At 35.3% G+C, this 13,664-nt stretch overlaps 1 protein-coding gene across 8 annotated transcripts in view; it reads right to left on the reverse strand.

The window, feature by feature from the left end:
• Positions 1 to 13,664, reverse strand: part of LOC115218739 (protocadherin beta-15-like) — a 296,321-nt gene that overhangs the window by 226,685 nt on the left and 55,972 nt on the right. For 2 of the 8 annotated variants that reach the window (XR_005001776.1, XM_036508584.1), the window contains one exon: positions 2,201 to 2,930. The exons of 3 other annotated variants lie outside the window; for them this stretch is intronic. Coding sequence is in view for 3 of the 5 variants with exons in the window: in XM_036508584.1 (XP_036364477.1) it covers positions 2,913 to 2,930 (18 nt within the window). In the remaining 2 variants the exon portion in view is untranslated. Of the gene's footprint in view, positions 1 to 2,200; positions 2,966 to 6,057; positions 6,119 to 13,664 lie in introns of those variants that run through there. 3 more of the 8 variants (XM_036508583.1, XM_036508582.1, XR_005001778.1) reach the window with 3 other exon arrangements.

A 13,664-nucleotide genomic window follows, 5' to 3' on the forward strand; every position in this document is an offset into this window, starting at 1 on the left:
GATATATGAACAATAATATAATTAAAATTATATAAATGATATAAAGAATGAGGTTATTTTTTGTTGAGTTAAATGTAAGAAATTATATTGATGACTTTACACATTTTTTGTTGTTGTTGCAGTGGGAAGTGAAGAATGAAAAGATGTTCTACCTAATTTAATTAATAAGAATAAAAATTATAATTGATGTAAAATAAGGGCACTAATCTTGATTTTTTCTTTATTCATTATTTTAGTTGGTTTATTTATTATTTTTGTGGGTGTTTGTTATATTTAGAATAATTTTGCTTTTTCTTTCTCTTACCATTTATTCCACTTTTGGTACAAGGACTTCCTTATGCATTCTTATATATTGCTCTGACCGAGATCAATATATGGCGCCATCTTACAATGGAGATTGATCCCAAATAACTGGGTCCTGAAAGTCTTGTTCCCTGCTATGAGTAGGCCTATTATAGCAGGCAGAATCTGAATTCAATACACAAAGAACCGCATCAGATACCATGGAATGTCACATCTGATTTTCTAGAAATTCTATCTTGACTGCTACTTTACTTATCAAACTCAAAAGGATGAAAAGCAGCGCTGACCTCAGTGGTACTTGAATCAGAGTACCAAGAGCCAGAACAACTGCTGTAAAATATTTTATCTGTTGCTTTAACCCTTTCGTTACCAACCCGGCTGAAACCGGCTCTGGCTTTGAGTACAAATGTTTTGCTTTCATAAGTTTTGAACTAAAATCTTCCACCAAACCTTAGTCACAATTTATGTTCCTAACACTAGCTTAATGATAACTAAGTTATTTTACTAAATTCTTTGTTATATTTAAAGTAATTGAAAAAAACACAGAGCATCTCAAAATAAATACGGTAATGAAAGAGTTAACAACCTTGTGAATTTGTCATTTTAGTTTCAAAGTCAGCTAAAACACCATCTGAAATTCTGAGATGAAAATTGATCATCATTATACACTGGTATAAAGTGGCAAAATAGCAGAATGACCTGCTTGTGGGACAAAATGCTTAGTAGCATTCCTTCTGACTCATTACGTTCTGAGTTCTAATCCTACTGAGATGAACCTTACTAATCATCTTTTCAGGATGGAGTTGGTGGGGTGGAGAGAGTCGATAAAATAAGTACCAGTTAAGTCCTGGGGGTCAATTATTTATCTTCCCTTAAAGTTGCTGGACTTGTACCAAAGTTTAAATTCATTACTACACACTGACATATTTGAATTTGTGTCCTCCTCTTTGTTGTTGTTATAATCATATTTTGACCATTGTATTTCCCAACTTTCTTCAGATGTCTTTTGTATTTGGTAGCATTCTTGGAATTTCAGTTGGAACTCTTTATTTAATCCACAGGTAAGGATAGTCTTATTCCATTGTCTGCTAGAAAGGTTTTCCAATTAGTTATGTACCCCCATGTGATGTTACTTGCTGCATCAATGAGAGTATATATCAGTGTACAAATCATTTTTATGTTGGTATAAGGCTAACAATTTTGAGGGGAAAAAAAGCAAGATTATTACATCAACCCCAGTACTTGATTGGTACTTTATTTCATTGACTCCAAAAGATAAACAGAAAAGTTGACGTCAGCAGGATTTGAACTCAGAACACAAAGAGTTGGAAGAAATGCCATTAAGCATTTTATTCCACACGCTAGTGATACTGCAAGCTTGATGTCATTATATCAGTGCATAACAAAGGCAGGACTTTATATAAAAATATTAACCAACTATAGGCGCAGGAGTGGCTGTGTGGTAAGTAGCTTGCTAACCAACCACATGGTTCCGGGTTCAGTCCCACTGCGTGGCATCTTGGGCAAGTGTCTTCTGCTATAGCCCCGGGCCGACCAATGCCTTGTGAGTGGATTTGGTAGACGGAAACTGAAAGAAGCCTGTCGTATATATGTATATATATATATATATATATGTGTATGTGTGTGTGTTTGTGTATGTGTGTTTGTCCCCCTAGCATTGCTTGACAACCGATGTTGGTGTGTTTACGTCCCCGTCACTTAGCGGTTTGGCAAAAGAGACTGATAGAATAAGTACTGGGCTTACAAAAGAATAAGTCCTGGGGTCGATTTGCTCGACTAAAGGCGGTGCTCCAGCATGGCCGCAGTCAAATGACTGAAACAAGTAAAAGAGTAAAAGAGTAAAAAGAGCAACACTTGAACAAATCTCTCAGTTTTCCACCTTTATTAGAAATTTTTATTAACACCTCCGTCAAAATCAGTGAACTTGTCAGGGTGTGATGGCAGACTTCATTTTCAGAAGTAACTGATAAACATATCAAAGAATTGAATAAATTATTAAAAGTATTTGTGTTTATCATTTTAATTGATTAAAAAAAAAATATAAATAAACATGACTAACTACAATACAATACAATATTTCTGTAACCATGTTCTTTGACTTTCAATGATAGTACCCTCATGTCATATTTGGTTAGAATCCAATATCTGAGGAATCTGGTGTCCTTCCACATCAGCAACTTTTACAACATAGCAAGATTTCTAGAAGAGTTCAATGTTTAATTGCTGTGAAGAATGAAGAATGTAATGTAACAGACCCTTGTCTTTTAATGCAGCAAATCCTTTAGAGAGAAGGACCTCATGCCTTGTGGTATTTGCTCTCTGAATTCAAAACCTGCCTTTCAGTCTTTTGGGGTTGATAAAATGAAGTACCGGCCCATGGCAGCGGATTGGTGGGACTGTTTGAGTACAAACAAGATGCCTTGTGGTATTTGCTCCAGCTCTTTGCATTCTGAGTTCTTGGGTGGCAGACTTAATCTATCACCTATTGTAACACCTCCACGTCGTCCTTGGGTGCCTTTAGCAGCATTCACTCTGTTGCAAGAATTCAGGCCAGGTCATTGGTTTGAGAATATCTTTCTCCCTTACTCCTACCAGTCTTGGAGGTTCTGAAACAAAAAAATAAAGGGTCATGGGTACTGCCCTTCCCACCATAGGTAAAAGGTTAAAAAAAAATTTTAAAAAAACAGGAAAAAGTCTAAGAATAAGAAAGATAAAGTCGTGTGGTTATTTTGGCTCAGACAATGGGAAAGGACAGAAAATATAGGATTCTTCAACCTTCACAGCAACTGCATTATCAAAATCTTCCAAGTTTATACCCTGATCTATAACTACCAAAGTTAATTTTCCATTAGTAATTAAAAAATTTATTTTGAAATTTGCCTAATGAGGATTATTTTGTATTATCTGTAAGTGTTTCTAAATCTGTTAATCGTAGTAAATCTTACTAATCTTACCTATGAAGAGTGTAAAATACCTGAGCTTATGATCAGCAGTTTTTTATAGTCCTTCTTACAATGTATGGTCCTTGTTAGTATACTTATGTGAGAGACACTTGTAAGCAATGTTATCTAAACTTATTCCTTCCTTGACAACCTTGACAACCTTGTAATAATCGTTGATGTATTCAGATTTAATCCCATGCCATAACAGTTCACTCTTTTCATTGTTATGCATATATGTATATATATAAATATATAATATATAAATATATAAATATAAAATATATATATACATATATATATATATATATATATATAATATATATATATATATAATATATATATATAAATATATATATATATATATATATATATATATCTATATATATATAAATATATAAATATATATATATATATATATATATATATATATATATATATATATATATATGCATATGTGTATATATTATATATATATATATATATATAATATATAATATATATATATATATATATATATACACATATGCATATATATATAATCTAGAATTTTAAAACATTCTCTCTTCAATAATGGAAACCACTTTTACTTAATGGTGGAATGCACTCAGTGTCAGAATCCTCTTCCATAGGTTTCATTTTTCTCAGTGCATTTTATAGTCAATTGGTAGAAGTCAAGCACACACACAAGGGGACAGAGAAAGTGCTTCAAAGTTACACTCAAGGCCTTACAGAAGTTCTTTCAGATCAACCCCCAATACCTAGGAAATACAGCCACAAGGCCACCCTGCCTGGTGTAGCTGCACCTATGAACCTCCTATGAACAGAATAGGATTGCAGGAGCACAAGAAAAATGTGAGCTGTGCAAGTTCAAAGCCAACCCCTTGCCTTCGTTCCCAGCTTTGGTCTGATTGGCCACAACTGGATGCACCATGACCCATCTTCTTGTCCCATGTGATGTCCTGGTCTTCATCAAAATCGACTGATGAACATTATTATTACTAAGAGACTCTAAACAGACACACTAAATGTGGGTGATGAGAGAAAGGGAGACGATTAAGTAAAAAATGTCTTAGTGAAGGTGACATGTGACAAATAAGCTCTGAGGGGCAGAGGCTACGGTAGTCATGTTTGAAAAGGCGGAATGAGGTAACAGCATTTTAATAGGGTCACAATGTTTTGGCAAGTGACTTCATGTCATTCTGTCGAGTGAACATTTTTCTTAGATGCAATTTCATTTAACTGTGTAAATAACAGCATTCCACCACCAAGATATTCCTCACCTGGAATAGCAGTTGAGCAGTCCATAACAGAGACATCAGACTAACATTCCTCTACTGGGAACATACAACAGTCTAATATTCCACTACAGAGATACAGTAGAACTTCACAGTACGAGTCCACCATTGTATGAGTGTATGAGGTGGCGAGCTGGCAGAAACGTTAGCACACCGGGCGAAATGCTTAGCAGTATTTCGTCTGTCGCTACGTTCTGAGTTCAAATTCCGCCGAGGGTGACTTTGCCTTTCATCCTTTCAGGGTCGATAAATTAAGTACCAGTTATGCACTGGGGTCTATGTAATCGACTTAACCCCTTTGTCTGTCCTTGTTAGTCCCCTCTGTGTTTAGCCCCTGGTGGGCAATAAAGAAATATGTATGAGTAATTTGCTATACAAGCTGAGACTTGTGTGAATTTTTGTCTTGAAGTATAAGCAGAAATTTGCAGTATGAGAACACAAACCATCCCATCTTTAAGGTAACTCAGTTAATAAAACCAATTTAGATATTTCTTTTGCATTCTGATGGCTTCGACACATTTTTTTTTTCCTGTGTCCTTATATATTTATGAAGGGGTCCCCTTCGTAATTATATAAGGACACAGAGAAAAAAAGAATGTGTCGAAGCCATCAGGAAGCGTTGATGCTTCCTAGGGCTAAACAGCGGTGGTGTAATCCCCTACTGTCACGTTAAATTGACAGTATACAACCATTCTATCGCCCCACCACCGTACATATCTCTATGAGATATTTAGAAATTTAATATATTTCTGATTTTGCATTCTCTTTTTTATAATTGTCATTTTACTTGTAACTACACCTATTCTGTTTCAAAACCCATAAAAAATTATTTTCGAGTGGTTTTGGTGGGCTGGAACAGATTAATTATATTTTAGTTAATTTCAAGAAAGAAAACTGATTTGTAAAATAAGTAAATTGTAAGAAAAGCTTGGTCATGGAACGAATTAAACTCATACTAGGAGGTACCACTGTACTAGTCTGACATTTCAATACCAACACACCAGTCTTACACTACTCTGCTAACAAACCATACTACTCTACAAAAAGTCATTGACATGAAAGAAATAGCAGTTAAAATTTTCTCAATTCATACTCCATCACCATCTTTTTTTTTTAAAAAAGGAAAAGGTACATCAGTTAATATAGTCCTAGATAAATCCAAACTGATGAAATAGACATGTCTGGAATACCTTTGATCATATACCTCCACAGTCATGGCAACAACAACAACAACAACAACAAAGACAGCAATGAAGATGCTGACTACTGCTGCTACTACTACTACTACTAGCAATAGTAGTAGTAGTAGTAGCACTACTACTACTACTACTACTATCGCTTCCACTGCTGCTGCTGCTGCTGTTACTACCCAAGGACATCATTCAACTGAGAAACTTAACAGCAAGTATTATTGGTTCCGAGCTAAATGTCTAGTAGAAACGGTGTGTGCTGACTAGAGAAAGGCATTCTTAGTTATCATTCATAATATTCCATACCTTAACAAGTTACATGCAATCACCACAAGCCAGTGATAGGATCTCCATGTGGTCGTTCGACCTTTCAGAAATAGCAGAAATAGAAATCACGCTCAAATCTTACTTAGACATCTTTAAAAAAACGTTGGCAAGAACACGTTTGATATGGTAGTTTAAAATGATCTATGTCTATAAAAACAGTATGATCATGATTGAGATGCCTTTGATCTTAGATCTGCTTGATTAAGACTGCCTTGAGGCTAAACAGAGGTGTTAATAACAATTACTAATGGCTCTTTCCCAGGGTCACCCGATGTTTTAGAAATAATCTTTAATATTCTACTTGTTTCAGTCATTAGACTGCGGTCACGCTGGAGTACTACCTTCAATTCTTGGTCAAATGAATGAGCCACCCAGTACGTATTTTTTAAGCTGGATATTTGTTCTATTGGTCTCTTTTGCCTAACCACTAAGTTACGGGGATGCAAACACACCGACACCAGTTGTCAAGTGGTGGTGGTGGTGGGAGGGACAAACACATATATATCTATGTGTGTATGTCTTTGTGCTTAAATTTGTCCCACTACCATATATATATATATATATATCTATATATATATATATTATATATATATATATATATATATATATATATAATATATATATATATATATATTATATATATATATTATATACATATATATATACATACATATATATATATATACATATATATATTATATATTATATATATATATACATAACAGGCTTCTTTCAGTTTCTGTCTACCGAATCCACTCACAAGGCTTTGGTCGTCCTGAGGTGAAAGTTGAAGACACTTGCCTAAACAAGGTGCTATGCAGTGAGAGTGAACCTGGAACCTTGTGGTTGGAAAGCAAGCTTCTTACCACACACCCATACTTGTACCTATAGTAAGCAAAATTCCCTCAGATCTTTAGTCTTAGGTCTGTCATGAGCCACCAAATTAATCAGAACTAAGATTATCCCAGTTTCTATGACATATAAGCTATTGAAAGTACAAGACTTCTCTCTGAATAGGATGTTAGTCCATCACAGGGTTAAAACCTCTGAGCTGTTGCCGATATTCATTTGATTCAGAACGTAAAACTGACTCTTGAACAGGACACCAAACTGTTGCTGGCTTAACTCTGCATTACTCCCAAGTTGTTGGTGATCCTCATTTCACTGAGAATACGAGACTATCCTTGAATAGAACACCAGTCCTTTGTAAGGTCAACCCTTTGACCTTCCCCACCAGAGACTGTTGCTGGTGTTCCTTTTCAGCTGAGCAAACTTGTTGAACAGGAAATTGAGTATTTTACCCAAGGAAATTATTTGGTGCTCAGTCTGGGAATTGAAATCTTAACCTTTATGATCAGGAGTTCATCCTAGCCTAAAGGCCACAGAACTTCACAAATCTGCTATCTTCAGATCTTAAGAATAAGAATGTCATATTAAATAAAATAAAGTTGCCTTACATACACCAGACCTGACAAGAAAGCAGGTCCTGCCATAGCTAGAAAGCTTTTTGTCATAGGACTATTCGAACAGTGTTGACCTAGGGCTAAATACCTGTAGCAACAAAATCTGTCAAATGATTAGTAGTTCGACACTCCATGGGTGTGACACTTGATTGTTTAATCCTGATGACCAATATGAAAAATAGAAAGGAAGAATATCTTCTATTTGTGAATGAAATCTTCAGGAAGCAATCTTTAGAGAAATGACAATTTTATAAAATATATGAAGGATGTAAATGGAAGATGAAGGTGAAGTTAAAGGGTGGATGGGAGCTGAATATGTTTTAGGTATGGGTCACACTTAATGAAATAAATAATGAGAATGAAAAAAAAAAAAAAAATTATTTGAGACAAAAAAAAATAAATAAAATTACTGATATTTAATAATAAAAAATATATAAAAAACATTTTTTTTTTCCGTTTAATTCAGATTAAAAATTGGAAAGAAGTGAGTCAGAAATTACTTTGTCAGTCTATATCACGACATACTGAAATGGAGAGTGAAATAAATAGTAGATAGCAGTAGACAGCTTGATAGAGATAATTGATTAACAACAGAACAGAATGGAATTAGTTTTACAGTAGCAGACGGTAGCCAAGGTTATCAATAGATATAACATCAGAGATATAGTTTTAGAGCTGTAGATATACTTGTGTGTGTGACAAAAGAAATCAGTTAATTTTTGGTGGAATGAGTTCACAAATTACTTTGATTTACGTTCAAGCCATTTCGGTTATGTTGCTGAAAATATTTTAGCGAGAGAATAAATGTCACGGCTTCTCAACAAGAACAACAAGAACAACAACAACAACAACAACAACAACAAGATTCAGAGTAATAATGGCTTTGTGCCAAAATATATTTTGGTACCAGGCCAGCAATTCTAGGGGATGGAGGAAATCAGTTATATCAGCCCCAATACTTGACTGTTACTTATTTTAGCAATTCTGAGAGAATTAGTAAGCTACATCAACACTAGTTCTTTACTGGTACTTGTTTTATCAACCAAAGAGGGATGAAGAGCCAAGGAGCTTGCCACAGCAGGATTTGAACTCAAAACATAAAGAGCTGGAACAAATGTCATGTGGTATTTTGTCCAATGTTCTAATGTTTCTGCCAAATACAGGCCCAAATCTAGGAATTTGTGAGAAGGATATTAGTTAAGTGGTTCCCCAATGCATTTCTGTTACTTTAATTCACTGAATCCAGAAGGACAAAATACAAATGTGATCTTGGTGATATTTGAACTCATAAAATATAAAAAACATGACTTGAGGATGTTAAAGCATTTTGTTTTATGTTTCTAATGATTCTACAACAATGCTCTATAAATTACATTAATTTATACATTTATAAATTAATTACATTAAGTGACCATTCTTTAGAATATGACAACATACACAAAGACAGTGAGAAATCAAACCTAATATGCCAGATACTGTCATCAAAGGCTACAAGAAAAGAAGGATCTCTTATTTGAAGCATCTGTCTCAAAAGACAAAAAAATATATTGCTAAAAGAAATGCAGAAATTATTCAAATATAAAAATCAGGAAATAGAAATAACTAAAATTTGAGGAACTAAAACCCAAAACAATCCCTATAATAATAGGGATTGTTTTTGTATCTCAAGATACCTATTAATAGAGGTACCTTGGGAATGGCTATAAAAGATGTGGACAGATTTAATCAGTACCCTGTAATTTACAGAAAGATGCCGAATATAACACCCTTAGGCATTGAACACATATTTTATAATGATTTACCAATACAATTTACAGTACAACACCAAAACAAAACACTGTACATACTCAAGACACAAAGGAGTCTGCATCATAGCAGAGTGAAAGGAAGCACTAAAATAAACTCCTTAACAAGGGTTTCAAATTTTAACACAAGGCCAGCAATGTTTATAAGGGTAAGTGTGTTAGTTGATTAGAGTGCTCAAACGGTATTTATTTTATTGACCCTTATTCACGCCATGTAAAATTAATCTTGCATCATTTCATGGCTTTGAGATTTCAATGATGTGATTGTTTATTTTTAAAATGACACAATAAGGTAGCTATGAATGACCATATCTGACTAGTTTGGACATAAAATAGGTAGAATATTTTGGCCGGATATGGCCGGTTTAAACACTAAAGGGTTAAAGAATGAAAGGTAAAGATGACCTTGGCAGAATTTGAATGCAGAACATAATGAATCAGGAGAAAAGCTGTTGAGCATTTTGTGTTGTGTACAAATGATTGTGTCAGTTTGTTACCTTAAACTACTGAATAATAATAACTATAGGGAATTCTTCGACTGGTTACAAAGTTCCAAGACTTTGGGGACAGCACAAAGGTGACATAGAAATGGAATCAACAAACAAGAAACAACGAGGTTAAGGTTAAAAAAGGTGAGATGACTAAAAGAATAAAAACACATTAATAAACAATAATGGATTGAAATAAAAATATAGGGCAACAAAATAATTATGAGAAAGGAACCCCAGAATAGTTAAAACAACCAATGAGCAATGAAGGTTACATTCTCTAACTACTATGCTTTCTGAGCATAGTGGCCAGAATAAGAATATAGGGGAAAAAAGTTCAGGGAGATCTTATTGCTGTTAGTGACAAAAGGATTCCCTCTCTAAATGAAGCACAGGTTGTACAGAGATATGTTAGGCTACCCCAAACAGAAGTTGCACCAAAAGAAAATGCAAGTTTACAATCAGATAATTTAAGCTTGTATAATCATATCAATTTTACTACTCTACATCTAGTCTATGCTATAAAGTAGTTGATAACAAGAATAAGGAAGACACATAGGTCAAAATTATGTTGAAACATTCGCAGCAAAGATTAACTGATTTCATTCAGGTATTGTTTTGTGCCATATGGTAAAAGACTGTAATAAGTGTACAAACACTGTGAGACACATCAAACCCATGCCAGTATGAAAAAAGGTTCCAGACCCTATGATGGTAAGAACGATTGGGTCCATGCTGTTGATACATCTAACGTTACAGTTTTCCATTCTGAAACTAGTATTATATGAATATTCCTTGATTTTACTCAGTTCTGTGAGTAAAATTAAACTCAATTTGATTTTTAGTTGTTGATTTTTACCAAGAAAACATCTAAAAATATGAGTAGGTAACAATAATAAAAAATGTTATTCTTTAATTCTATATTTATTTATATTCTTTCTCTTTTATTTTTTATTTTTTATAACAGTAACAAATGTGTCTGCTATGTTACTTTCCATGAAATATTTAGAAGATTAACTGTTGCCATCAGTACAGGAAAATACAGATGATGAAAGTAGAAGAGTTTAGACTAAAATGTAGATTATAAAAGATGATAGCTTAGATAAAATGCAGTTTTGGTTTGTGCTTGGATGGGATAAATCTAATGTCTTCTTTCTAGTGAGATAAACCACAGAAGTTCTAAGCAAAAACAAGCCACTATGCCAAACATTCATTGATCTGGAGAAGGTTTTTGATTGGATATCAAACTCTGTAATCTGGTGATCTTTAAGAAAACCTGGTTAGAGATGATTGGTTTGGGAGAGCCATGTGTCATGTATAGAGAGGCTGTTTGCAAGATGAGAGTTTTAACAAAGTGTTTAGTGAAGAATTTAACAGTGGCGTGGTTCCCAGCCCACTTCTGTTTATTAAGTTCTTCAAGGAGTAACAGTTGAATTTTTAAAAAACCTGCTGACTATGGAAACTTTTCTGTGTACTGTCTATTAACTGATAACCTAAATCTCATAGCTGAACCTGTTGATGAAGCAGAGAATAAATTCCAGGTGTAAAATTAAAAGCTTATAGCCAAGAGTTCTGTTAGTAAACCTATGAAAAACATGAGATTTTGTTAGCAGTAAAGAAAGATAGGATGTTATTGCCATCTGGAAAGTAGTCATGTGTAACAGGTAACAGGTAAGAATTCTACATTGTATCTTCTAATTGTTGTTTGTTGTTTGTTCCTTCTCGAGCCATGCCTGGCTCATAAGGGTCGGTTTCCTGGTTTCTTGGCGTATAGGTTCCCCACCTGGACGGGACGCCAGTCTGTCACAGGTGAGCTGCAAGATGCAGGAGGAAAGAGTGAGAGAAAGTTGTGGTGATAGAGTCAGCAGAAGTTTCACCATTACCTTCTACCAGAGCCGCGTGGAGCTTAGGTGTTTCGCTCATAAACAGACACATCGTCCGGTCTGAGATTCGAACCCGTGATCCCTTGACCGCGAGTCAATTGCTCTAACCACTAGGCCATGTGCCTCCACAACATTGTATCTTCTATGTATACTATGGATACACAAGGAGTGCAGTGGAATCATACGCAAGATGATAGAGAAGAAAAAGTATTTATGTAGATGTGCAAGAGTAGTTTATAGTAAATGCACTAATGAAATAAATTATTCGAAATACTACAGGGTTTAATTTCCATTAAGTCAGTGAGCTAATGAGCAATGAAGGTTACATTCTCTGACTACTATGCTTTCTAAACATAGTGGCCAGAATAAGAATATAGGGGATAACAGTTCAGGGAGCTCTTATTGCTGTTAGTGACAAAGGGATTCCCTCTCTAAATGAAGCACAGGTTGTACAATGCATGAGAATAAAGGGGATGGTAATGTAACATAAGTACTAAATGCCAATACTGTGTGAAAGCTAGAACGAAATAAAGGGAGCATGTTCCAGAGAACGTGTAAACTTAGTGCATGTAAATGATGGAATACAAATGAGCTAAGAAGAGGAACTAGGTATCAGAAAATTTAGTTGCAATGTGCAAGAGAGAAAATTGAGTTTGTATGGACTATGCAATTTATATGGAGGGTGTTTGTTTGGAAAGGAAGAAGCAAGCGACCTGGATGGAAGGGATCTTTGGAAGGAAAAGACCAAAGAAGGAATGAAAAAAGTGGTTAAAGCTGACATTAGGATGCTGAACCTCGTGAAGATAATAAGGGATTACTACACGTGCTGAAACATTCAGATGGAGAAGATTCAGCCGGTTTGTGCTAATATAGAATGATGGACACAAAATGAATGTTGTTGAGAATGATGATAATGATGATGATCATGATGAGGACGACGATGATGATGATTATGTCTCATTTAATGGTTTCAGTAGACAGTTAAATCTGATGCTTGTGTGGCCCTGTGGTAAGAAGTTTGCTTCTCAACCACATGCTTCTGGGGTTGGTCCCACTGTATGACACCTTGGGAAAAGTGTCTATTACTATAACCTTAGGTCAACCAAAGCCTCATGAGTGGATTTGGTAGGCAAAAGCCAAAAGAAACACTTTTGATCTGGCAAGGTTTCTACAGCTGGATGCACTTCGTAATGCTGGATACCACTCTGAGAGTGCTGTAGGTGCTTTTTATGTGCCACCGACATGGGAGCCAGTCAGGTGGCACTGGCGTTGACCGTGTTCGGATGGTGCTTTTTACATGCCATTGGCACAGGAGCCAGTTGGGGGTGGGGGACTTGCATCAACCACATTCGAATCGTGCTTTTTACATGCCACCAGCACGGGGAGCCAGTCAGGTAGCACTGGCATCAGCCACAACTACAATTACCATTTTGATATATATATATATATATATATATATATATATATATTATATATATCACGGGATCACGTGACCGACCAGGCTATCAGATGTTGCTACACATCGCTGGTTACAATGCGCTTTGCATTGTTTTAGCCTTCAAATGATGCCACCCTGCTGGCTAAGTGAGCAGGCCAACAGAAGAAAGAGGGAGAGGAAGTTGTGACGGAAGAGTACAACAGAGGTCGCCACCACGCCCTGCCGGAGCCTCATGGAGCATTTAGGTGTTTTCACTCAATAAACACACACAACGCCCGGTCTGGGAATCGAAACAGTGATCCTTCGACCGTGAGTCTGCTGCCCTAACTACTGGGCCATTGCGCCTCCACACACACACACACACATATATATATATATATATATATTTGAATTACTAAATCATACTTTTTGATACAACTTTGGCTTTACAGTTGTAAACTTAAGCATCATGACAAACATAGATACAGATACACACATTCACACATACATGCACATGCTTTTATGATGAG

Source organism: Octopus sinensis, linkage group LG14, assembly GCF_006345805.1.
Source record: "Octopus sinensis linkage group LG14, ASM634580v1, whole genome shotgun sequence".
Classification (NCBI taxonomy): Eukaryota; Metazoa; Mollusca; class Cephalopoda; order Octopoda; family Octopodidae; genus Octopus; species Octopus sinensis.